Below are 25767 nucleotides of genomic sequence, written 5' to 3'. Positions count from 1 at the left end.
TATTCTTTGCTACTTTTCCCCCACACTTTTCCATTTTAAATTCCAATTGAAAACAACTACGAAACACCCTGTACATGGTCTCTTTATATAACATACCTCCAGCTTTCTCTGATATTTCTCACATTCCATTTGGCACTGTGAAAGATTCTTAGCTGTTTCTTGTTGCACGAGTTGAATGTGTTCACTTTCAAAGGACTTTAACTTACTTTGGTGAAGAAGTTCAGCTACTTTGCTTTCTGTGCCAAGCTGCATTTGTCTATACCTAAAAGAAAAGAAAAAAAAAAAAAAGGAAAAAAGTTTTGATGATTCAAAAGTAAAAAGACATAGAATACATGCTAGTCCTGTTCATACAGGTATAAAGTTCAGAAATTCATGCAGTATTTTTAAGATTTTAATAAGTATTAGTATGGTTATCCATGTAACTATTGTAACTCATATTTGAAACATCATTAGGAAAATTCAGTATTATAATGACAACAAAACACAGTACGTGGAAAACTCAGTCCATGACTCTTCTGAATATGTGGTTAATGCACAACTGAATGTCAATGACCTTACAACACACCTTATTTTTAAAAAATGTTAAATTAATGTGAGTCTCTTTCTTGGTACACAAATGTATGCAGTGAAGTCTTTTCATAGGAGAGATATTAAGGAGATAGTCTCCCATCTTTACCATCACATGTTACACGTGACAGGGAGAAGTGATTTTAGACATCAGTGGTATCAATGCCAGATCCCTTGGGATATGGGGTATCACAGATATCAACTACACTGCTTTTTCCCATACCCAAAGATATGAAGAAATGTCAGACCGCAATGGTGTATTCATTTCCACATTCATTCAGAACCACAGGTCCTTCTCAAAAAGCAGAAATGAAGTATATTTTTGAGCATATCACTACAAGGTAATTATAGGTGACAGATGAACAATATTCCACTTAGATGTGGACTTCATTCATTCTACTCATCATACTTCACAGGCAATCTCAGAAAAAGAGGGGTAAAAAAGTTTGCCGATAGAATACTAAACTATTGGACTGTAGAAAATGAGGGTGATGTGAAGAACAGTAGAAAACATTATGAAATTTAGCATTAAATAGCACATGAAATTCAAAGGAGATACATGCAAAGTAAATCACAGCTTGTAAAAATTATCCTAACCATATACATAAAATGATGAACTCCTAGCTGACTGTTTTCATTCACTAGTGAGATCTTGGGGTTATACTAGACAAATCCATGAAAACTTAAGCTCAGTTTTAAATAACAGTCAAACCCAACATTTTGGGAATTACTGTGAAAGCAGTAGAGAAAATACAGATATCACGTAACTTTATAATTCCATGCTGCTGTCTGCATACTGAATGCTGGCTACTGTTCCAGTACCTCACCTCACAAGGAGTGTAATAGAACTGGTAAAGCATCAGAGAAGGGTAACGAGGATTACCTTTGACAACCAGCAACATCACGCACTTACACAGTTGCACTGCGTGGATGAAATTACTTAAGCAAGTTAGGACTTTACAGCTTGGAAGAGATGGTGTAAGGAAAATGGAGAAATAAGAGAGGCCTGTAACATCATGAGTGGCGCAAAGAAAGAGAATAGGAATCAATTATTCACTGTATTTTCCAACGGATGAATGAGAAGGCACCTAATAAAGCTAGCAGATGCAGAATGAAAACAAATAGAAGTCATTCTTCACACATGAAAGCTGTGAAATTCCTTGCCATAAGATGTTGTGGATGCTAAGAATTAACACTTACTCAAGAGGATCCTCAGCAGAGAAATCCTTTGACAACTATTAAACGCACTTCTCACACAGACATCACTTAACCACAAATTGTTAGAATGCCAGATAAACCTTTATTCTAACCCAGCATGGCTGTTATGTTACCTGTCATTTGTCAAATAGCAGTTGCAACACAATTCCACCCTATTTAGCACCTGATCTTTAGGTGGGATTGAGAGCATTTAACGAAAACAAGAGGATTACTTCAAATATTTTCCCCGAGGATTTCAGATGTAGGAATGTTTCTAAGGCACAAAGAGGAAGCAATTTTCACTAGCATTAACCTGAACAGAACAAACAGGTGTCATTATGATGCCCTTTATAATCACTCTGTAGACATCTGTGTATGAGTAAACAGCCCAATGCATGAATGAGATTGTTGCCACACAGGCTGCATGCGCAGAGGTTGGAAATTCTGCCTACTGAGCTCGTGAAAAGGTCACTCTTTTTAAAACAATTTTCTTTTTTAATAGTATGACATTTGTTCTCAAACAGAGCTACCTCACTCAAACTGCTAAATGCCAATTATCTATCTGGTTATCGACTACTGCTGGCAAATTTGCTTGAGGATGCTTTTCAAGTGCTGATACTTCAAGTATTTCATCACTGCTCCCTGACTGTATGTCCCTATTTTCATTTTACCACACAAAACCAGTTTCAGCACTCTTACATCCTCCACACTTTGTACATGATTGGCTGCAGGCATGACACCAAATCTGTTCTTCTGTACACATTGTTTACAATCCTGGGAAGACTGTTTTGTTCCAAAATGAGTAAGTCTTCACAAAGATATGTGTCACCCAGCCAACTGATGTGCAATGCAACACATAAATGATATTTACCTACAAATCGCAAGACATATTTATTGACTTTCAACATCAAATTAATATCTTCTGCCTTTACACAAAATAAATGCCTTCCTGTAGACTGCTTCAGACCTTAAGTTAGTTTGAGGTTCAATGATCTGTTCTGTACCGAGCCTACACACTGGAAACACATATAAACACAGGCTATGTATACTTCTCTGTACTTACTTTCTATACCTCCCAGAGAAGTCTATAGTTCTCTGATGATTTTGTAAGTCTACTCAATCAGCTGGGAGCTTCCAGAGCATGCTTATCAACCCATTTATGAACAGTAACTTCCAAAAAATATTTTGTACTTTGCATTTTGGAATGTGCACCATCTGTTTTGTACTGGTAAGGTTATGAGGAGTCAGTTTTCTTTTGACCTTACGACACTGTTGAGCTCACAAATAACTCCCTCACTGTAGCACCATTCAGTTTTTCTCTGTTGTATCTGCTTTTACTGGGCCAGATAGTATCTCTGGTTTCTTGGCTACTATTTCACAGGAAGTGTGTGTGCATGTGTGTACACAGACATGTAACACAATGTCAAAATACATTCCTTCATCAGCCTAGATGGTCTCTGAGGGAAAACAAAAGAAAACAAACCCACCCTATGCTTTAAAACTACTATTATGGAAAAAATAGTACAATGCGGGTATACAGAATTTTTCTCAATGAAGACATTTTAGCAAACTCAATACAGTGAAAGAGTAGGAGTTTTTGTCTCACAGAAGAATGAGGGTTGGGAATGACAAGGAACTTACAGATTGAGCTAATGAAAAAAATGGGGAAAAAACCCCAAACATATAAGAATCATCTGGAATAAGGTCTCAACTTCATTATGTCTCTGTGCCATTAGGATGACCAATCAATAATGCCTGAAGTTTGCTAAAGCAGAGCGACACAATGGTTATCAAAAAGGTTATTTCTACAGTGAAGTAGGAGGAGAGACTATTCAGAGAGGGACTTAAACTCTGTTTTGTAGGAATGGGTTTAAGATTTTTCTATCAGAGGAGTCTGGTTTTGCAAATGGTAGATAAGGATTTAGTAACTTTTCAAAATCTATATACAATGAGAGTAAACTGAATGATTATGGTAAAATCATGTAGTCTGTATACTGAAGAAAGTATAGCAGCCAACTGTTTTTTGAATGGAGGAACTACAAGACACATCCAGTGCAGCCATTATCTTTGATATTCAAAGATTTCTGTCTTATAAGCGTGTAATGTGAGATTCACTTAACATTTCCAACTTCTTGTAAGCATTCCACAAGTCCTGAGACAGAAACTCTAATCTCTTTTAACCTAACAGAAATAGACTTTTTTACCATTGTCTGTCCCACTGACAAAAACTGAGATGTACAGCAGTACTCCTCAATAACTGAACAATGAATCATAAAATTGAGAATAGTTTGGGTTGGAAGGGACCATCTAATCCAAGAACATCTTCAACTAGTTCACAATCCTGTCCAACCTGACCTTGAATGTTTCCAGGGATGGGGCATCTACCACCTCTCTGGGCAACCCGTTCCAGTGTTTCACCACCCACATTGTAAAGAATTTCTTCGTTATATCCAGTCTAAATCTCCCCTCCTTTAGTTTAAAACCATTACCCCTTGTCCTGTCGCAACAGGCCCTGCTACAAAGATTGTCCCCATCTTTCCTACAGGTTCCCTTTAAGTACTGAAAGGCTGCAATAAGGACTCCCTTGCAGCCTTCTCTTCTCCCGGCTGAGCAACCCCAGCTCTCCCAGCCTATCCCCATAGGAGAGGTGCTCCAGCCCTTGGATCATTTTTTGTGGCCCTCCTCTGGACCCACTTCAACAGGTCCATGTCCTTCTTGTGCTGAGGGCTCCAGAGCTGGGATGCAGTAGTCTGGTGGGGTCTCACTACAGCAGAGTAGAGGGGCAGAATCACCTCCCTCATCCTGCTGGCCATGCTGCTTTTGATGCAGCCCAGGAGATAGTTGGCATTCTGGGCTGCAAGTGCACATTGCTGGCTCATGTCCAGCTTTTCACCCACCAGTATCCCCAAGTCCTTCTCCTCAGGGCTGCTCTCAATCCCTTCATCCCCCAGCCCATACTGATACCCGGGGTTGCCCTGACCATAACCTCATGAGGTTCACATGGTCCCACTTCTCAAGCATGTCCAGGTCCCCCTGGATGGCATCCCATCCCTCAGGTGTCTCAACTGCACCACTCAGCTTGGTGTCATCTGCAAACTTGATGATGGTTCACTCAATCACACAATGTCATTGATGAAGATATTAAACAGCACCTGTCCCAGTACGGACCCCTGAGGGACACCTCTTATCGGTGGTCTCCACCTGGACATCGAGCTGTTGACCACTACCCTCTGGATGAGACCATCCAGCCAATTCCTTATCCATCCATCAAATCCATAGCTCTCCAACTTAAAGAGGAGGAGTTTGTGGGGGACAACATCAAAGGCTTTACAGAAGTCCAAATATATGACATCCATAATGAAGTACATTATAAGACAATAAATTTGTAAAATTAAGCATTCAAGAAGTAGCAAATCCTACTATTATGCTTGTTAATAGGAAAGAATGCCAAGCAAGTAAATACTGTGAAATAATGAATCTTCCAAAGGAAGACCTACCTAGATTCTACAGAACAGAACACCAACCCTTTCTAATTTTGCAAACTTGATAATACCAACCTAAGGCTCTTTAGGATATATTTTAGATGCTATTTTCAAGTTTTAAAATGGAAAAAAACCTGTAAGTTGTGAAATCATCCTGACTCCACAGATGGGTCAGTTCTAGATCTAAGATCTTTAGCGTAATTACAGTATACTCTATTTGTACAAATGTCTGTTCTTTGGTTCAGTGCCAAGTTTGCAGATAAACCTATATGTTACTGACATTTCCTCCCTAACCTGTCCTATTGCAGATCTCCCACTACCAGCCCCAACATGTCCTCTGATGTTCCTGCCCTCCTCCCTCTCTGTCCCAGCGCCAGCCCAGATTTCTCCTGATTTCCAATTCTATTTTCATTCTTTCTGCTCAGGGCATCTGTTTTTCTTCTCACCTGTGTTCCTAGCCTACTCAGTTTCCATTCTTATCTTATACCCCTACCCTCCAACTGCTGTTTTTCTTTCTCTCTATTCCTGCATCACCCTCACAGTTCAGCATCCTTCATCAAACCCTACCCATACTTCTATCACCACGAGCTTCAAATCCCAGTTTAACTTCCTCACCGTTTGCAACTGAGTCTGGCTGTTAAGGCTTCCTCACTTCCAAAGAGCCCAAAGCTACGTATAAAAACACAGAACAGTGTTCTCCTTACTTTTCATTGTGCCACTTGGAGTCACACAGGAGGGATTACAGCAGTCTAGATAGTCCTGAATTAAATTCAGTCATGTTACAGACCACACATACATGTGGCAAACTAGGAGACTCCAAGTCAAACACAGGCACTCGAAGGATCTTGTTTTCACTGGTTCTCTTTCTGATCCTTGGTACTAAAAACTGGTTGGTTTGTTTCTGAGTAATCAAAATTTTCCCATGAATTCATGCTCTACCCATTAAGTAACTGAAAATGTAGGAACTCTGATCCTTAGTTTCAAATGCTTTCATTGCTCAACTTCTGAAGCACTGAATGTAAGTCTGATGCATCATGTATCTGGCTGGTTTAACAAACTGGAAGTCTGTTTTAATATTTACTATAAAATCAGTAAGAAAATTTTCATTCTTCATTAAAACACAAATTTTATGGAAAATGTAACACTAACTTTAAAGGCACCTTCAGTCTTTTTTACCATTTATTGCTTCATTAATGTCTATCAAATATGTTAACTTCTAATCTGGACTAAAAGAAAAATGCACTGAGTAACAACAAGTTTAAATATCTCCAACAAAAGCAAAAAAAAAGCTGAGTATAATGATTAAACAGAAGATGAAGCGTGCCATCTACAAGTTGCTTAAACAATGAAAAATTTGTTTGCTGAAATAGTTTTCACTTAAAATTTGTTTTCCCCAAATAACACAATGAGAATTTTTTCAGCACAGTAGTCCCATTTTAGGTTGTTTTTAAAAAAATCCTGAAACACATAGCTTAAATGCTAAAGGGTAAACATGATTTAACGTGCAAGTTCTTGCCAGATGTTACATTCGCTTCGTATCAAGTAATTAAACATACAGTACTTTTGCATGTGGTTTAGTAAAATCTGTTTGAGAGAGAAAGCTTAGAAGCTTTGTTTAAAGCTGCTTGCTTCAAAGCAGATTTCTGTGTTTTGCAGCATTCTAAGCATTTGTTATGTATTGGTCTCTGATCCTCATTCTGTCAAAACAACTTCATTGGAGGCAAGGCTTCCACATACTATTTTGCAGTTTGTAGGAAGTGCTGGTTCCATACATCCAGATTCAGCAAGATAAAACAGCTGTTTTACACTACCTGTAGTTTTAGGACACCTGAATGCAAAATTGCCTATGCAATAGGTGGAGTTCTTCGGTATGTGGAATCCAAGTATTCCTTCTCCCCTAACTAGGCTAATGCCCAGAGTACACTAGATTGGACACTTTTCCCTGCAGTGCCGGATGGGAACATGCATACTTCCCATGTATTCTTGTGCCTTACGCCAGAGACAGAAACAGGTTAGCTACTGCAGAGATCTACTCACTAACCTGTGACACAACTGGTAAAGAGCAAAGTTAAAGGTGGGGTTGCAGAATATACATACAGAAGGCACATCTTGATGAATTACTACAAAGGTATCTGCTTATCTTCGTGTTTATTCCACTAGGACAGCTAGAGTGACCTAATTAGCATGATGAGTGTTCCATCTCTTAAGAACTGGAAGAATGAGCATTACAAAAGATGAGTCTGCTTTAGATATATCTGCTAAATCATGCTGACTGGTAGGGACTGAAATACATCTTTGTTTCCTTGTCACTGGACTATGCAATTGTGCTTCCTTTTATTTGACTCCGACTGTGTGAAACTTAAGATTTGCTCCCGCACTGAGGCACAGCTTCAACAGTAATGGTAGAGACTGCCTCAGCCTAGCCTAGCGCAGCCTGTGCTTGGGAGTTATTTTTCGGTCACAGTCATTTCATAATAAACCTTGCCTAGGGAGTTTTCTCTCAATCCTGGAGCTCTGATGGACATTGAATCCAGTCTTCCACTTCCTGAAAGTGCACGCTTATTTTTGGGCTACTGTGAAAAAGATGAGCAACTTCTGTCATGCTTTTTTAAAAAAATGAAACAGGATGTGGTTGCTACTCTGTGTTAATTCAGTGCTGCTGATGCGTGCTTAGTTTGCTCAGTCACTTGCCTAGACTGTTATTACTTGGTTTAAGTAATCAGCATCTTGATTGAGTTAACTCTTGCTATTTGATTCAATGAAATAAACACAAAATCTGTCCAAATAACCTAACTGAACTTTATTGGTATAGAGATATTAACATCACCCTTAACAAAAAGAAAGGACATGAAGAAACCAATAAGCATATAATAATGGAATATAATTCCACTGTTTCCTCCCCAAAATCTGGTTTTTAGATACATAAGTAGGAGAACAGTCACCCCAGTAATTTTTAGGAGTTTAACGGTCGTTGCTTTTCTCTTTGCCTATACTTCTTAGTCAAGATGTATATACCCCTGTGTTCTCTTTATGTTTATGGGGATGATGAATTCTAAATCTATGAAAAACTGTACAAACATGAAACACAGAAATCATCAGTATTCGTGGTTGGTCAGAGAATACCTACCAAATGAGGTATTTCAGGGAATGTAGGCATGGAGATATCTAGTTTGTGAATCCAAAATTGGAAATTATCACCTCACAAGATCCCTTGATGAAAACTTAAAAATAACCCCAAAGAAAGATAAAAGATTCCTCTTTTTCAAACAGGAAGGCTATTAAATGAGTTCTCTGAAGCCTAGTGAAGAGATACCAAAGGAAATAGCTTCACAGAATTCTCCTAAGTACAAGGCAGCAATCTAAAAGGGAAACATAGCCAAGCTAAAGGATGCAGACACCAGCAGTCCTACCTCAAGCCAAAAGCAGTCAGAAGAAGCTAAACAGTTCTATTGTTTCTGGCACAGCCCTGACACATTGCACAAAGCTATCTTTTGCATCTGTGTGCACTAGCACATGAAATGGCAAAAGTCTCCAATCTTGAAAGTATGAGAAACATGCTGAACTGAGGTGGAACGCACATCTGGACAAGCAGCAGAATAAGCATGATTAGATTTCTCATTGCCTAAAAAACATCTTTGCTCAAACAGACAAATATTTCTTTTTTTTTTTTTTTTAAATTCACTTTGAAGTGACAGATTGAAAAGGATCCCTGCTCTGCCATATGGTTTTGTCTACTGTACATATTTTAATCCAAGAGCAAAACCCCCAAAGTATATTTATTAAAACCCCATTATGTCTTCAGTCATATTTTCTGTGCACACTATTCTCTATTTGATTTCCCATGGCATCCCAAGCTATTAACTTTATTAAATCAATATTTTTATTTCATGGTTTACTTCAGTCCTTGCAAAAAATGCCATGTTAACAAAGCTGAATTTTGTACTAAATCAACAAAAAGACAAAGAAAAGTGAGAAATTTATCCCCCAATAATGTATATCCATTGGTATAGAAAATAATTAATCTGAATTGTAACTGTGAGAGATTTTGATATAAGAAATATATAACAGACCTGAATGAAGAAAATGCCAGCAACTTCCTTGCTATAAAACACTAAAAAAAGAAAAGCATCAACATTTAATATTACTCTATATTAAATTTCAAATTTGTAACATACACTTAGAATTGTCTGGCTTGATAATTTTTTTCTGCTGTTCATAATTTTTTTAAGCTAACATACAATTTCAATAATGATTCAACAACTCACCTGTTTAAACCAAATGTTAGCTTTTTCAGAAATATTATTACTTCCTGAAAATATTCTTTAATAATAGTAGTATGTGTGTTTCTGGATAATTGAAATAAACTGCTGTGGTAGCAGATTAAACATACATGAACAGACTTGGGGAGATATCAGAAGCTACAGAAACTGTTCATTACAACTTTATTATTGTAGTGCAAACATTGCTCAAGCAAACTAAGAAATTGGAGTCAACAGTTACACAAAGAGTCTGAAACCGTTGCTTGAATTGGTTTTTCCTTTTGGATAAAACATACAAAAATGTATCTTTTAAAAGTCTCACTCCCACTAGTAACACAGGTTATTTTTCATCAGATATTCAAGTTAAATCAATATAAATATTTTCAGGTCTTTCTTATGATTCTGGATAGAGTGATTATTACTTGCTAGGCTAATTCAGTACTCAAGGAGTTTTCAGAGTACCGATACGTGCATGTGGTTTTACTTTACATGGCTCAAATACACTTTGATGCAGCATTACTGACCTTAGCTCACAACTGGCCCTTAGCATCTTTGCATACATTCCTTTGATTAAATGTTCTAGAGCAGTAATTTTTCAAGACAGTAGCTGAAACAAATGTAAGACTGATAATTAAAGACACCTGACATAACTACAACTACCAAATTTACATTAAATTCGTGAGGTAAACAATCTGTCAGTATTCCCAATATGCTGTAGATCCTCTCCAGAGAACAGACTTCTTTCTTTTTCTTTAATTAATCAATCCATACCAGTGCTGCCACTGTCAAAAAATACTACTGCATCCAAATATTCATATGCATGTACACACAAACCCCAAGCTCTGAAAGACATAATAAAACCTTCCTTGCTAAAGCTAGTAGATGTTTGGACTGATTTTTTTTCCAAATACCTCAAGTCACAAACGTTAAACCTCTGTAGATGCTGAAAAGAAGCTACTGAAAACTTCTGATATATGCATATTGGTCAAATCTAAACTATAAACCAACAAGGGGAAGGTGATTCAAGGAAATAGACTCTCTGGACGTTCATGCTGACAAGTTTGTTACCTTTCCTATTTGTTTACGACTTACATTGTGAACACAACAATCTGTAAATTGCATGTACTTTTCTCTCCAAGCCTTTCCTTTCGCTACTCTTTCTACAAACTAGGTTACATAAACTATTGATTAAAATTAAAACCAAGAAAATTAAAATCGGATTGCAAAGGTATTTTTACAGAATATTATGGGTCATGCAATAGGTATACAGATATGTTGCAGTCCTATACACAAACTACTAAAGAGCAAACAGCAATTAGCCATCTCACATAACTTTGATAAAACTTTTGCAGTAAACTCAGAGCCTGAAAGCATAACAAAGATAAGTCTGAATCATGAAATTCAACTCACATTTTAGACATTGGAAACATAAATTCCACAGTTAAAGAAGAAAAGAAACTTAAATATGTATCAGCAATTTTATCCTCTACCTTCCACAGTAGCATTTATTGCCTATTGTTGTATATGCTGCTGTTCCTCTGATTCAATAGAAAATTCATTAAGAAGCATTTAGATGTAAATATGGACTTAATAAAAGGTGATTACTGTATGATTTTTAAGTCCATTAATGCAAAAAGGGAAAAAGTCAATGTCAGATGATTGACAGAACAGCAATACTGAAATGTCTCTCTCCTTTACCAAATAAAAATCTGAAAAGCACTAAACCCACAGACAGCTACAAACAGGATAAAAATGTTTGGAATGCTGTATCTCTCCTTAAAACAGTCAGAAACGAACATACAGATTTTTAAGTTCTTAATTCCACAAACTTGTATGTAATTAATAATATCGAAACTAAAATTCTATTCTATACAGTGATGAAAAAAGGAACTTTTTGGATGATCAGCAAGGAAAAAGTAAGAAAAGGATATGAGAGAGTATCTTTTGAGAGAGGGCTAACTGAGAGACCATCAGACAAAGCTCCTCTGACATCTAAAAAAGAAGAGAGATATGTGACTACTGTGACAGCAGAAAGACTGCTCTCCCCCCCTCCATCTTTCCCACTGAAAGTCTGGCATTGTAGGTCAGAAGGTTAGGGTTCAAACTGCCGTAATTTAGCAAATGACTGGTATGTCCTTGATATCACACATAACAGGTTTGATTTCCTGATAAGCAGAGTTCAAAGTACAAACATACCTTGTTACCTGTCAAGGTTGTGTTCCTAAAAGTACTACTGGCAGCAATGATGGAGAGCAAAGCAACTTCTCCCCTAAGAATTCATGTCATGGAGGGTCTTGGTGTTTGCAGTGACTTAAGAAATAAGAATTTAAATACGAGAGGCCAACATATCGCTGCGTAATCTTCCATTTATTCCCCAGTAAAATTACCCCTTAAAACCATGATTTCAACAACGCAAATACAAAACAGAATTATTAAATAATTCAGGTTGGCAGGGATTTCAGGGGGTTTCTACTCCAGCATCCTGCTCGGGGCAAGGTCAGCTATGAAATCAGACCAGCTCAAGGCTTCAGCCACTTGGGTCTTGACAACTCCCAAGGATAGAGACTGCCTACAGTAACATTTGGCTGCAGTGAAAAAGTTCTTCCTTATACTGAGTCAGAATCTCCTGTTTCAACTGATGTTCTTCTCTTGTCCTCCTGTCATGCCCTACTTTGAAGGGCCTGTCTCCATCTTCCTGGTGACCTCCTCGTAGGCACTGGGGGTGCTGCTGTTTGGTGCCCCAGTGGCTAGACTAAACAACCCCCCTCCTCAGCCTCTCCTCATGAGGCAAGTGCTCCGGCCCTGACCATTCTGGTGGCTCTCCACTAGATTCAGTCCAGTTTATCATTATGTTACTTGTATTGATGTCCCAGAACTGGACATCCCTTGATTTCTTGATTATTCCCCTGCTAATACAGCCCAGGATGCTGTCAGGGTACACTGCTGGCTAAGACTGAACTTGCTGTTTACAAAATAACATTAGTTCCCTTCAAAGATAAGAAGGACAATGTGTAGTCACAAGATAATTTGCATTCACTTATTAGCATTTGAATGTTACATAGAAGCTATTAAGATATTAAAAGTCATGTACCAAAGACTACAAGAACTGTACTTCCAGCAGTTGTTTTAAACTAAGTATGATACTGGAAAAATTCATGGATTTTCATCTGTCTGTCAGAACTTAAAGGAACTTCCATTAAGCCGCCTGTAGGCCATCAGGCACGCTTCAGTGCAACTGGTTAGCTCAGAGAAGTTTTTGTTAGAAAAGCAAAGGACAGGACAGAAAGACACAATAATGGCAACAGCTAGCAAAGGGTAGCATTACTGGATCTGTCTTCTTTCAAGACTAAGATATGTGAAATATCCTTTCCTATGCAGTGATAGCAACTGGAACCACATTAACGTTACCATTAACAGGCAAACAAAGGACACAGCATGAAGATCTCCCTTCATTCATATGACTTAAAAAACAAGCTCATCAACTGCATTTCGACTTTAGAGACAACTATCAAATAATGTTATATAATAACTGGTTTGTTACAAGTCTTAAGATGTAAATATCTGTGTGTGTCTCATTATCCAGAAACGAATCATTCATTGCTCCTAAAAATTATTTTGCTGAACCGTACAAGTCCTTCAGATCAATCAGAGAATCTTTTGAAGATATTGTAAGAACAATAAACACACTTAGACAACAGCTTCAGTAGCATAAGAGAACATGGAAGATACTCTTACAGCTCAAAACAAAAGGAAGGAGCTACAGGCCATGTTCCACACACTCTTAAAAGCTTCAAGCAGAGTAATAAATGAATCCTGAACAGATACATCAGTAAGCTGTTTATGACACTAATGAAAATCTCATTTCTCTTCATTTCTAAGCAGGAAAAAGTCCAATGAATTTATGTTTTCTATAAAGCAGGCTACTCCAATAAATTCTTCAGTTATCAAATTATCCTGTATTACCTGCTGAGGCATGTGAAAAATGAAAATACTTTAAAAATGCAGTAACTATTTTGAAATATCATCAGCTAACTCCAAGCTGTCTCCACTCTTGAGCATATTTGCTTTCAGAACATACTCTTCTATATTTTATCAGTCATCTGACAAGTTTAACATAATTTTTATAGATAGACACAACTTTGTCTTTACACAGCTCTTCTTTTTCTTACTACTAAAGTTGTTAATCTGAGAAGAGTAGTATTGTGTAAAGCAGTTAAAAAAGAGAAAACAAAATCCAGGTTTGAAAAGAAGGAAGCCAGAATTCATGAATTATGGGGATATTGACGGGCTTTGCAATAAAAAATTCAAACATACCTTCTAAGAAGAGTCTTAGAAGTGATGTAACTATCACCTGGCTCCTGAGAAACCACACCAAAAAATACTTTTATTTATGTCAGCGCATATAATTCTTAGACTAACCAAGTTCTCTGTTTCTCTGCTTCCTCTAATTATGTCCAGCTTTCTTCTCCCTTCATACATATCTTTGTCTTAATTTTCGTATTTTCCTCCCCTTTTCTCCATTCTCTCTTACCATTTAAACAATTCTTTCTTCAGCTGAACTATCACAATCCCTGCAATAACTACGTCTGAGAAATATAATTTTCCTTCTTCTTGTAGTGGACTTGAAAGCAAGTGTTTGTTCTTTTGGGTCTTTTACCCTAATAGGGCTTGTAGACAAGACACTCCCAATCTCCAAATATTCCCTGCCCCAACCGAGTACCTGGAGACTATACCTTTTAACATTGAGATCATAGCATATCAAAGTAGACATCTTTTTATTGTGAAATAAAAAGAGAAAGCTCCTACTACTCTGTGTTCAATGCTTGTATCATTTAATCCCTGCCATCATCCATTCTTTCTGCTAGGAGCCCTAGAATACAGCTGCATCTATCATGCATCTAATGAAGCTACTGAAGATGCAATTCTTGTACTCACTGAACAGCAGCTGGGAAGTTCTCTCTAACATAGTCATATTGTTAACATTAACTCCTTTGATAAAAGTTAGGGAACCCGTTCACTGAATAGTATGTTAAACCACAGCTTTAACCTTTTGTATTCTTACGGTTTACAAGAAAGACTTCCATTGACTGGGGACTTACAGATAGGAAAAGTTAATTTCCCTTTAAAATTTGAAGAATGAACTGTTGCACTTCAGTCTGACCATAATAGTTACCAGTTTTGTGTGAATACTTAGGTCATGACTGAAAAACAGTCTAGTTACTACTGTACTTCAGTTAACCTTATTTTGTGCAATGTGTAAGTCTTTTGCCTTCTTTATTACAAGAAGGTTTAAGTAGATGGAGGTGTTTAATGTTTTTCCACAGTATTTTAAACTCTATTCCACTCTGAGCTCTATTCTCAACATTCCATTCTCCCACTGTTAAAAGTCTGAACCAGGTTGGAACCAGACTCTAAGTTTAATCTAAAACCACTTAATAGGCTAATAGTTCAACTTGCCTTAATTCAAAATGGAGTCAGTCTGAGAAAACAAGAAAATCTTACTGTCAGCTGTTCTTGAAGATGCAGCGTTTATAGGTACATGACACTGAAGCATGCTTGTCTCAGCAATACTAATGGGGCACATTTGTAATACTTACTGTTACATAAACTGGGTGGAGTTTGGCCCACATTTTCACTTCTTCCCAATCTCAAAATTCCTGGTAACCATAAATGGACATTCAAAGGCAAGCAATAAAAAGGGTGCGCTGTGAACATGCATACAGAAAACACACCTTAAAGAACAGCTACAGGTAAATTTGATTTCTGCTTCAGGACATCCACAATGTTAGTGACTCCAAGCTGTATTCCCCACACAAACACCATGAGTATGGGTAGGGAATCTTCAATAAGAACTGCAGAATTATCATCCTGAAAGCAACATAAAGCCTAAGGGTTTCAGGAGTTAAAACACAGCCGTGCAAATCTCAGGGGTGAACTTGTGCTGGGAACCATCACTATGACACAGGCTCTACTAGATTATGATTACAAATTTTAGAGCTTTTTCATCCAGTGGGAAAGCTCTGAGACATCAGGGTTCCCTAGGTTCACTTTGCCACACACAAAGTATCTAAAATATTTGAGTCTATTACCATCAAATGAAAGCATGTCAGCTATACAAGCAGTGTAGAACACCACTGCTGAAAAATAAGAGGGAAAGGAATTATTGTTGTTGCCTAACAGAGTTAAAGGGCCAAACATTTCAAACTACAGTATGTAATGAAGCACTAGTCACATTACCTCAAGAAAGATCAGTGACCTAGCCATAAAATAAGTCAAGAATCTGACTGACCCTGCCACACACACCTTAACAAATACTTTCTCCTATCAGGCTACCCAATGCCTGTGACGAGTAGGAAAACTCTACTTCTGACAATCTAGCAGTCCTCCTGATAGGGGAAGGGTCTGAGGCTCATATGACAAATCTGACCCAATTTCAAAGCAAAATTTTCAAGAATACCAGCAGTCTCCTCAACTTCTATGTAGAAAGTCTTATAATAAGAACTTTATTAATTATATTTCCATTAGCAGAATCCCCTCTGTTACAGGTTATTGGGGATTTACTGTGCAGATGATTCTGGTCAGCAAAAGCAATACAGGAAAAACACTCAGCAGCTTTCCTAGCTAGGAAATAAAAAACAAACAAACAAAAAAATCCAGAAAAAACAAAACCAAAACCAAACCCCTTCTCAAATTCGTTCCCGATTCATCCAAATTTGAAGAGAAAGATTTACGCTTACTTCCTTGTTGGTGTCTAAGATAAGATGATCAATCTTGTGTTATCTCCAAGTTCTTTGAAAATAGCTCTTAAATCATCACTCCTCACTTTAATTATCTTTTCACTAGGAACAAGCAATCCTTTTTAGTAATGTGTTCAACACTCCCATCAGTTGATGAATCAATTCCATTTGATCAGTTATTCCTAAGTGAGGAGGTCTCATTTTGACTTTGTTAGTAAATTATATTAAAATAGTGACACCCCATCATTATTCATATAACGATACTGAACTTACAGGTGGAGGACTGTGTGAATATTTTTTCCTATTCTTAAGTTCCAGCTATATGGAAGCATAAACTGTCCTCCAGAGCAAAGCTTAAGCCTTACATCAGCAGATTACTGGAATGCGGTCCTTAGATGAGGCAAAAGGTCTCTGTCATGGCAGCACAGATCTTAGGAAGTAAAGATCAAAACCACTTTTACTCAAAACAGGATCTCCATCCAGGTTTCCTGCCTTTGTCAAGGAGCTCACAGACTCTTTCAAAAAGAGATTCCTCCTGAAATCTTTAATAACAGCTTTTTTTATCAATGTTTTGGACCTTGCACAAAATGTCCATTTTCCCTCTTTAAAGCAGAGTCAGCAAAAAACGTGAGTGTCAAATTTGAGAAAGTTACCTTCTATGAGAAAGCTACTGGTGGAGGTGACACCTCTGGAGAAGTGACAAAAAAGCAGAAATCACAGTATAATTCTGGACCTCATGCTCTGTTATCCTCAGCTTCACATTGAAAGGGACTAAGTGTGAGAATGCAGGCCTGATGATTATAGGTGACATGCATGAATACTGAGAACAAAGGAAACTGTCCTTAGACTTGAGTGTATGAATGCACATATGTGGAGACAAATACCTAAGGGAACTGGTATTTCATTAAAAACTTGTTACTTCTGGATGAATGCTGCTAAGATTTACAATTCTTTTGGCCACAGCAGGTTTTCAAGAAGAGGTCTGGGCTTTCAATAATGAGTAACATTTTCCGAGACTCCAGTCAATACATAAGCTAAACAGAACAGTAAATTAGACTTGACTTCACTTTGTGCTGAAACTAGTAACAGCATATGAGTGGACTAGTATAAAGTTAGATCAGATGCCTTCAAAACCACAGTGAACTGTATATACGTACATAGCCAAAAGTAACCACAGAGAATAGCTTGTTTGACACACATAAAACATGGGACTTTCCTGAATTAATGCTTATTTGAATTAAAATACGCTGGTAAGAGTAAAGAATATCTGCTTTGACAGAAACAGTATTTTAGATACATGCCAAATTCTAAACGGATATAATTTTGAAGTGGCCCATGGATTAAACTGTTTCAACAATTTTCTTTAAACTTTCAAGGGAAATTCACCCGTTCAGAGTAATAAAAAACAAAGCTAATTCAACTCTGCCTGTAACACCAACACTGGTAAGATACAGAATATTTAGCATTTTATTCCATTTTAAAATTGCATCCTCAAAATAGAAGCGATTGTTCTTTATGAATCCTGTTCCAAATCAACATAACTTGCTTGTTTATATAAAATATAATACCTTTTTAGAGACAAATTAATTACTGATTATTTGTCACTTACCACCACACACAACATTACAAATTAATCAAAGAATAAAGCTTGCTACAACTACAGAATCGTACCTTTTTCACTCGCTATAGATGCTTTGATTTTTTTTTTTTGTAGTGACAAGAAATACCTTTCACAAATTTCCTTGCTGGACTATAAAGAATTACTTGAGGGTTTGTAAAATTAATGACTGACAGATTTGACAAGTTATTACTTCTATGCCATCTTTAAGGGACTTTTTTATTTTTCTAAATTCAGAACAACTATTTTTCTTATTTAGGTAAAGGCATACACATTTTTAGTATTTTAGGAACCAAAATTATCACCACTTAAGTGCAATAGTGTGTGCTGGGATTTTTGGTACATTAAATGCTACACTGTTGAGTCTGTGCCACTACCTCTCTTGTGTTCCTACAATACTGTGTATTAATGCTAACCATAGCATTATTATACACGATGCTATACAATTCAGTACTTCAGTCTTAATAAGACTTTACTTTTCAAATTTCAATTTACTATCTTATATTCTTGCTAAAAATGACAATCACTCATGTGAATTATTCACCATAGCACATGGAATGAATTTAAACACTCTAGCTGATCACGTCAGCATTAAAATAGGACAAATATGTTGCTTTGGCACAGTAAAGTCAAATCCAGGCCACAAAAAATTTGGATTAGGTACAGACAACTCCCCTTTTCACCATCCCTTAGTATGCTATCATTTAACGCATCCTCTACAACATGAAAATAAAAACAATAAAAAAAAAATCTTGCAAATATATTTACTTAAAACAAGGAATACAAGAAAGTAGGCACATTTGAAATTAATAAAAGCAAAAACCAGAACTATTTCTTTCATTCAGATATTGCAGATTTACTGAACTGGAACATAATCCTTGACACTTTGTAAAACCAACATCCACACCTCAAGTACTTTTAACTCCAGTCTAGATGAAGGCATCTTAAATTCATTTTTTTCTACTTTGACCTAAGTTAACTACTGTTTGAGTGTTTTCCTAAAACACTACATTTCTCAGCTGTACCAGCATCTGTCATTCTTGGCTTGAAAGCAAGCTCTTGTATGAATGCGAACAATCTTTTTTTGCTTCTCTAGAAATGCAGGGTATGTTCAACAACTGTACTATGGACCTATAGGAATCTAAAGCATGTGTTTAAAGTAATTCAACGCATCTCTCAGATCATGATCAAATATGGCATGCAGTATGATTAATAAAATAAACAGCATACTGCAGCATTTGTTACTCTTATTAAGACAGAAAATAGGACCATAAACTTTGCAGAGAGAAAAGTAATTAAACTATACACTAGAAGGAGAATTATGACGTGCATATTAATTTATGGATTTCTGTGGATTTAATAAAGAAAAGTCAATTGCTATTGCAAATATTTTTGTCAGATTTTATACTTTAAATTACAACAAAAGTAACAACACAAAGTGCTCTGGTACTATTCTGCTATGAACTCAAGTTTCCACTGCTCTAATGGCATGTACAATTCCCATTCCACGTTTCTACTTCTATTCTTCTTTCATTTGGCACAATCACATTTCAGTTACCTTTTAAATTTTTTTTTTCTTATTTTAGGAGATCCTTCTTCATTATATTCCCCCCGCAGATACACAAATTCAATTTTTATTTTTGAAAATGTATCACGGTTCTAATTTTCAAACAAATTTTGTTTAGTATTTCAGAAGACTGTTTTAAAATGGTTCATTTTCTATTTAAGCACTAATGTGGCAGTAACAGAAAATGACTACTTGCTAACTGTATTTAAAGATCACTGAATCGATATGAAATGTGCACACATGCAAGATCAAGACAATCTTTTTCAGTGATTGTACATTTACATATATAAATTTATCTGACACTGTCATTTCATAGGAATGTACTAGCGCACCAATAAATGCTCTAAGAGTATGTAATATGAATCATACATTATAATTTGTACTGCTGGCATCTCGGCATCAATTTGAATATATTAAGATTTATTTTGTAGGGTGGCAAGTAGAGTAGGAAGGCCAAGGCAAGCAAGTACAAAAACTGCTGGAACTGCAAACATTATGGAAAAATAATAAGCACTAATAGCATAAGAGAGAATTTAAAGAAGTGATGCTTAAACATGTCTAATCATTTCACAGATGAGTTATATTACATAGGTAAAATATTAAAACTGTAGCAAGCAAGTGAAAGGTAAACCTATTGTTTGAACTGTAACATGATTTATACTACTCTCTTCCTAAAACCCAGAGTGTATTAAAAAGGCATTCTTACTGACCAAACACTTTCTGTTTAATAGGACATAGAGGGATAGTCTATATGACTATCAATTAGCAAAAGAAATGTGATTAAAACCTACATATTTCTAAAAGACAAAAAAGTAACATTAGTCAATGCTTTCATAACAATTAAATCTGGTAGCTGCTAAATAAAATGTACAAAAGAGTTAAGACTTAGGCAAACACAAAAATTACAGAAAACCCCATGTAATTTGTTTTATGCTTTTTCATAACTAGCTAATACAGAAAAAAATGACTGGACAGTTTTCTTATGAACTGTTGAATGATAAAAACAAGGAACCAACTTACAAGTATTTGCACTTTTCATAAACATTATTTTTTTCTCCCACAATTCAGTAATACAAGTTTACATTGGTTAGTATCATACACCAGAGATAAAATTATAATTTTTGAAACCTACTTGATTTCTTTTTTAAGCAATTCAATTTTTGTATGCTATTGAAACATCATTGAATACCTTAACATTTAAAAAAAATAAAAATATAGGTTGAAAACATGTTTCAGGAATCATTGCTTAGGCAATCATATCACATCTCAGTCTGGAGAATGTTGTAGGTAAGGAAGATGGGACGGGAAAATAGAAATAAAACCTACTCACAGCCAATCTACTCTTATCTCACTAACATAAGATTGGTTTGTATTTCGCATCAACTGAATTTTGCTAAATCCAATTCTAAAATGTTTCAAATGCTTCCTTTATGAAAGTGCTGTAGGGGTTAAGTTTATAGAGATTCCTTGACATTCATGTGACATTATCTTTTATTGTACCATCATACTACTACTTACAGCTTCCAGATTAAAGACTCCATTGTTTGCTTAGATGATACAGTTCATTGCTACCTGTGTGGTGTACGCTTAAGACCTCTAAGAAGGCACAAAGAAGATGGAGCCAGGCTTTTTTCAGTGGTGCCCACTGACAGAACCAGAGGTGATAAGCACAAACTGAAACACAGAAGGTTCCATTTAAACATCAGAAAACCCTTTTTTTTTTTTTACTGAGATTGACAGAGTGCTGACACAGGTTGTCCAGAGAGGCTGTGGAGTCCTCATCCTTGGAGATATTCAAAAGCCATCTGGACAGGAACCTGGGCAACTGGCTCTAGGTGGCCCTGCTTGAGTGGGGTGGTTGGACAAGATGACCTCCAGAGGTCCCTTCCAATCTCAACCATTCTGTGATTTTTAAATTTAAGTTCAGAAAGGCTTAGGCATCTGTCTGTAAGTTACGTCCCCAGTGTGACTGGTAGAAACCTAGTCACTGCAGTCAAAAAACTATAAAGAGAACCCTTTGCGGCCCTGAGGCAGCAACCTTTATTTGGTCAGCTGAATGGCTCTCCAAACCCCACTGATCATGCTTACTAAGTTTCCACTTACTGTAATGACATCTTAGATGTTTGCAACTCCTTTGTAGTAGCCATGCTGTGTACACCCACATTTAGGTGAGCTGTATCTCATGTTGAGTACTTGGAGCAGAAATTCCAGAGTGATGTGCCTCTCTGATATGCTGGATTAGTGTGATTCCTACATCAGTAGCATAATCACAAAACCAAATAAGAATGTACATACAAATCCAGGACTTAGAGCAGGGCTAGAAAACTTAAGGTGGTATCTCTTTGCATCCAGACACTTGGAATGGACTGAGGCAAAGGATATAGATACATTACATATCAGGATAACTAAACTGCAAAGACGATCCAACTATGCAAAAGACAGTTCCAGGAATCACTAAGGTACATCTAGTGAAAATGATGGTATCATACAAGACAGATCAGGAAATTATCTTAAATATTGTTCAGAATTCCAGTTATCAGTGTTGGAGGAAGGTTAAGATTAGAAGAAATGGTACTTGGTTGTTCAAGAGAACAAGGAATCTATCCCATGAGAAGTCAGATAAGCTTCAATCTAGGAAAATAAAGTCTGACTAAGATTATAAGAGGGCAAAACAACAGATACTTGAGGACTAATGCTTGCATCAGAACTCCTTGCTATAAATCAGGAGAAAATAATCTTAGAACAGAAATTAAAACTCCAACATGACAACTAGAAGAGCTTCCACTAGGAATAATAGAGATCAGAGTTTAATTTATGAAAAGGTTACATGCAATGACAAAAGAATCAATGACCCAAAAGGCTCACTCTCAAAATTATGTTTATAAACTTATAGGTAACTACTTTATTGCCAATATCCACATTTGTAGGGTTTTGTTTCTAATAATGGAAAAAGAAATGCAAAAAAGCAATTAACATGGATTAAAAAAAGTTATATTTGAATTGAATTTTTATTTTCTTGAGGATTTGTATGATCAGCTTTCACAAAAAAAATCCCTCATGTTTGTTTATTTTTCTTCTTTTGTGGCATTTTCTTGACTCATGCAGTATGTGTATCAATACTTGTTGCCAATAATTCTGGGCAAATTGACATAACTTCCAGGTAACATCAAAAACTGTTTAAATAATTAGGGAGGCTGAGAGGGAAAGGGCCAAGGTCTTGAACTTCCTGGGCGAGTGCTCAAAGCAGGTTACAAAAGAGGCAAATTTAGCCATTACCTCCTCTTCTAACAGTGTTCTGGAGTGAACTCAACGGTTTTGAGTGAGTTAGCCATGATCTAATAAAAACAGGCCCTTCAGGGACTTGAACAGAGTTCAAGCACCTCCCTACCCATATCAAAATAAGCACTTAGCCTTCTAAACCAGGAGACTTCCGAGCATGCATAGGGAACTCTATCTAAATGTGCTCCAACTTGGAATGCAGACTGATTTTAAGTGCCTCTGAGGTTAGGTGGTGCTTGAGAACAGGAGGTATTGGTAAGGCTTCAGTGGAATCTAGTCAAGGAAAATCTGCCCCCAGATATCACTATGACAACCTGCTGGAAATCCATTAGCATGTGTAAAACCCATACTTATCAACCATGTATTACATTTTAAGTATAGTTATTGCATATTCTGTTTAATGGTGCTGTCACATTTAGACCCCAAGTCACTTACAGGCATTTCATACTACGGAAACAGTATGGTGTATTATCCAATTTTTGCCTGTGCTTTCTCCACTTTACTCTAAAAAGACAAATACAAGCTTCCTCTTCATTTGGGTGTGGTGACTCTTTTAAGACTTACTGTAACATAGCTAAGATTGAAAATTTTGAAGGAGCATGGTATCTTCCTGCCTTCTGTAGTTTCATTAACCAGATCTAATCCGTTGTATAATCACAACTCTAGATCTAGCAGAGTCCATCAACAAAAAAAAAAAACCAAAAAAACCCCCCAAAAACCCGCACAGCATATAAAGTGTATCATACTTCATAATAAAAACATTCAATTTTTTTTGGACAAATGCTTAAAGATTCTGCATTGGAAGATGACTCAGTAAGAATGACGGTAAAGCATAAAATCTCCAAAGCCCATGAGTTTGTGAAAAGGGTCTATGCTGAACTCATTTAACTCAGAAAAGACAGGTGGACTCACCTCACCTAGCTTCAGATGTTTAAAACGTGGGTAACTGCATCTGAGCTAGTTGTGTAGATCCCCTTTATAAGTCAACAGAAAGAAACAAGTACCTTACAGACACAATTTCATCCCAGCACAGGCATTTAAAGTTAGACAGGACTGATGACAGCCACAGTAAAAGCTGTAGTGAAATCCATGTTACATTTACTTACTTTTCTCAGAAACTAATGTTTGAACTCATCCAAAAATCTAACAATATATTACATTAAAAAAAATGCTTCAAAAAGATCACAAAATTCTGAAACAGTGGTATGAAAGAAACTGAGATCTCTGAAAAATGGATGTTCAAAGGTTTTCAGTGTTAGGAGAACAAAATGTGTATCAAATCTTACCATCAATAAGATCTACAGTTTCCACCTCTGCAAATAGCTATACAGAAGTAACTGGATGGGCAGGATTGAAGAAATGGACCTTGCCACCATCCCCAATACATTGCCTTCCACTCACCCAATGCCTTCATGCAATTGTTTTGTCTTCGCCTGGCTTAGACCACTGTTCTAAAGAGAACGACTAGTAAACTGCACTACATATTCTACATTCAGATGAACCCTAGTCAGTAAAGGTTTCATGACTGCTCTCTCTTTTATCTCTTTTTTAATTTACATTATGTGTTTCCCTACCCCTCATCTTTTCACCTTTCTTCTTTTGCCTATCACCAATCTCCTGCAAGTTTCACAACAACTTTGACATAATGGAAGGAGAAGAATGTATTTGTATTTTTCTGACAGAATAACTGGGACTCTCAATCCCCTAAACTAGCTTCTCCCCCTCCTTTTTTCGATTTTCTCCTTGATGAAAAGTTAATATAGTTAAGACTAATTGGGGGGTAGGAGGGTAGAAGGGTTTTGAAACAGGTTTCCTTTATACGTTGTATCACACAACTAAGGGAAAAGGGATTCCAGGTAATCTTTAAATGAAAGGCCTAGTAATCAGAGTTTTAAATGTTTTCCCCATCTTCTTCAGCATCTAATAAAAATCTTAAGAAATTTTTAAGTTGGTAATTACAGTAAGAACAACTTACTGATAACATGGTGTTGCATTGTGGACAACATACAGATGGTTAAGTTGGAACAGAGAATAATCACAGACTTGCAAAGTTGTCCCTACCATGCATAGACAAGACAAATGCTGCCAGCAATTGGAAAAAATTTATGGTGGTATTCAAATCCAGACTGCAGAAATGTGAGTGTGTCTAAGCATAGGTATTAACATGTGAGCAAATTATCTCAGGTCTCTTGATAATAAATGTTCCAGATACCATGAAGCCAGGACAAGAAAGTTAAAATAAGAAATATTCTTTAATAGATAAATGAAAGTAAAATAAACTTTCTCACAAATGGAACACTGGTGATTCTCAATTGGGGTTTTTTTGTTTGGTTGGTTGGTTGGTTTTGGTTGTTTTTCTTTTCAATATAAGTGTGCCTGGTCTGCATCCCCCATTTTCCTCCCACTCCACCCCCATTACCTGTAAGTCCCTTTTAATCATACAAACTATTTAATTTTGAATTCACTTCTAATATTTGAACTGTCAAGCTAACATATTAGGAAACAGATTAAAGAATGGAATGGAGTATATAAACTTAAACAATATCATACTGAACCAGAGATGGCACTGTATTTATTTTGAAAAAGTTTTAAAATTGTAAAATAAAACAGCATGGGATTTTGCAAAATTCAGTTCATATACCTAAAAAAAGCTATCACTTGCCTGGCTACAATACTCCACTAAAAACACTTTGCCTCTAAACCTTAAGGCTTTTTTCACAAAAATATTATCCCTGTTTTACAGGATGGTTAAACCAAAACAAGTTAAAGGTTAAAAAAAAAAAAAGACAGACCTCTGCAAATGCTTTTAGGCTTATAGGCTTATCACAAAGGACACTTCTGCATTCTGAAAGGTCTATTCACAGTCATCATGTTAGTAAAATATTATTTGGAAGCAGCTTCTAAAACTGGATGTAAGATTCATTTACATGTATCTGCCAAGTTTTTAAATGTTTTAGAAGCTAAGCTAAAACATGTTGAAAATGACTCATTGTGGTACCAGAATATGTACTGTAGGAAATAAGAACTCATTTACAAGTGGGAGAAATATACTCACACTTCA

General features: G+C 36.5%; 1 protein-coding gene across 1 annotated transcript in view; it reads right to left on the bottom strand.

Annotated features, from left to right (window-relative positions):
- PIBF1 (progesterone immunomodulatory binding factor 1) overlaps window positions 1-25767 on the bottom strand; it is a 117174-nt gene that overhangs the window by 48279 nt on the left and 43128 nt on the right. Inside the window, exon 11 of the mRNA XM_009636810.2 lies at window positions 97-262. Coding sequence (XP_009635105.1) covers window positions 97-262 — 166 coding nt within the window. The remainder of the gene's footprint in view (window positions 1-96; window positions 263-25767) is intronic.

This window comes from Egretta garzetta, unplaced genomic scaffold, assembly GCF_000687185.1.
Source record: "Egretta garzetta isolate BGI_Z169 unplaced genomic scaffold, ASM68718v1 scaffold524, whole genome shotgun sequence".
Taxonomy (NCBI): Eukaryota; Metazoa; Chordata; class Aves; order Pelecaniformes; family Ardeidae; genus Egretta; species Egretta garzetta.
The sequence above is the reverse complement of the archived record's forward strand: the minus strand, read 5'-3'. Positions and strand labels throughout refer to the sequence as shown.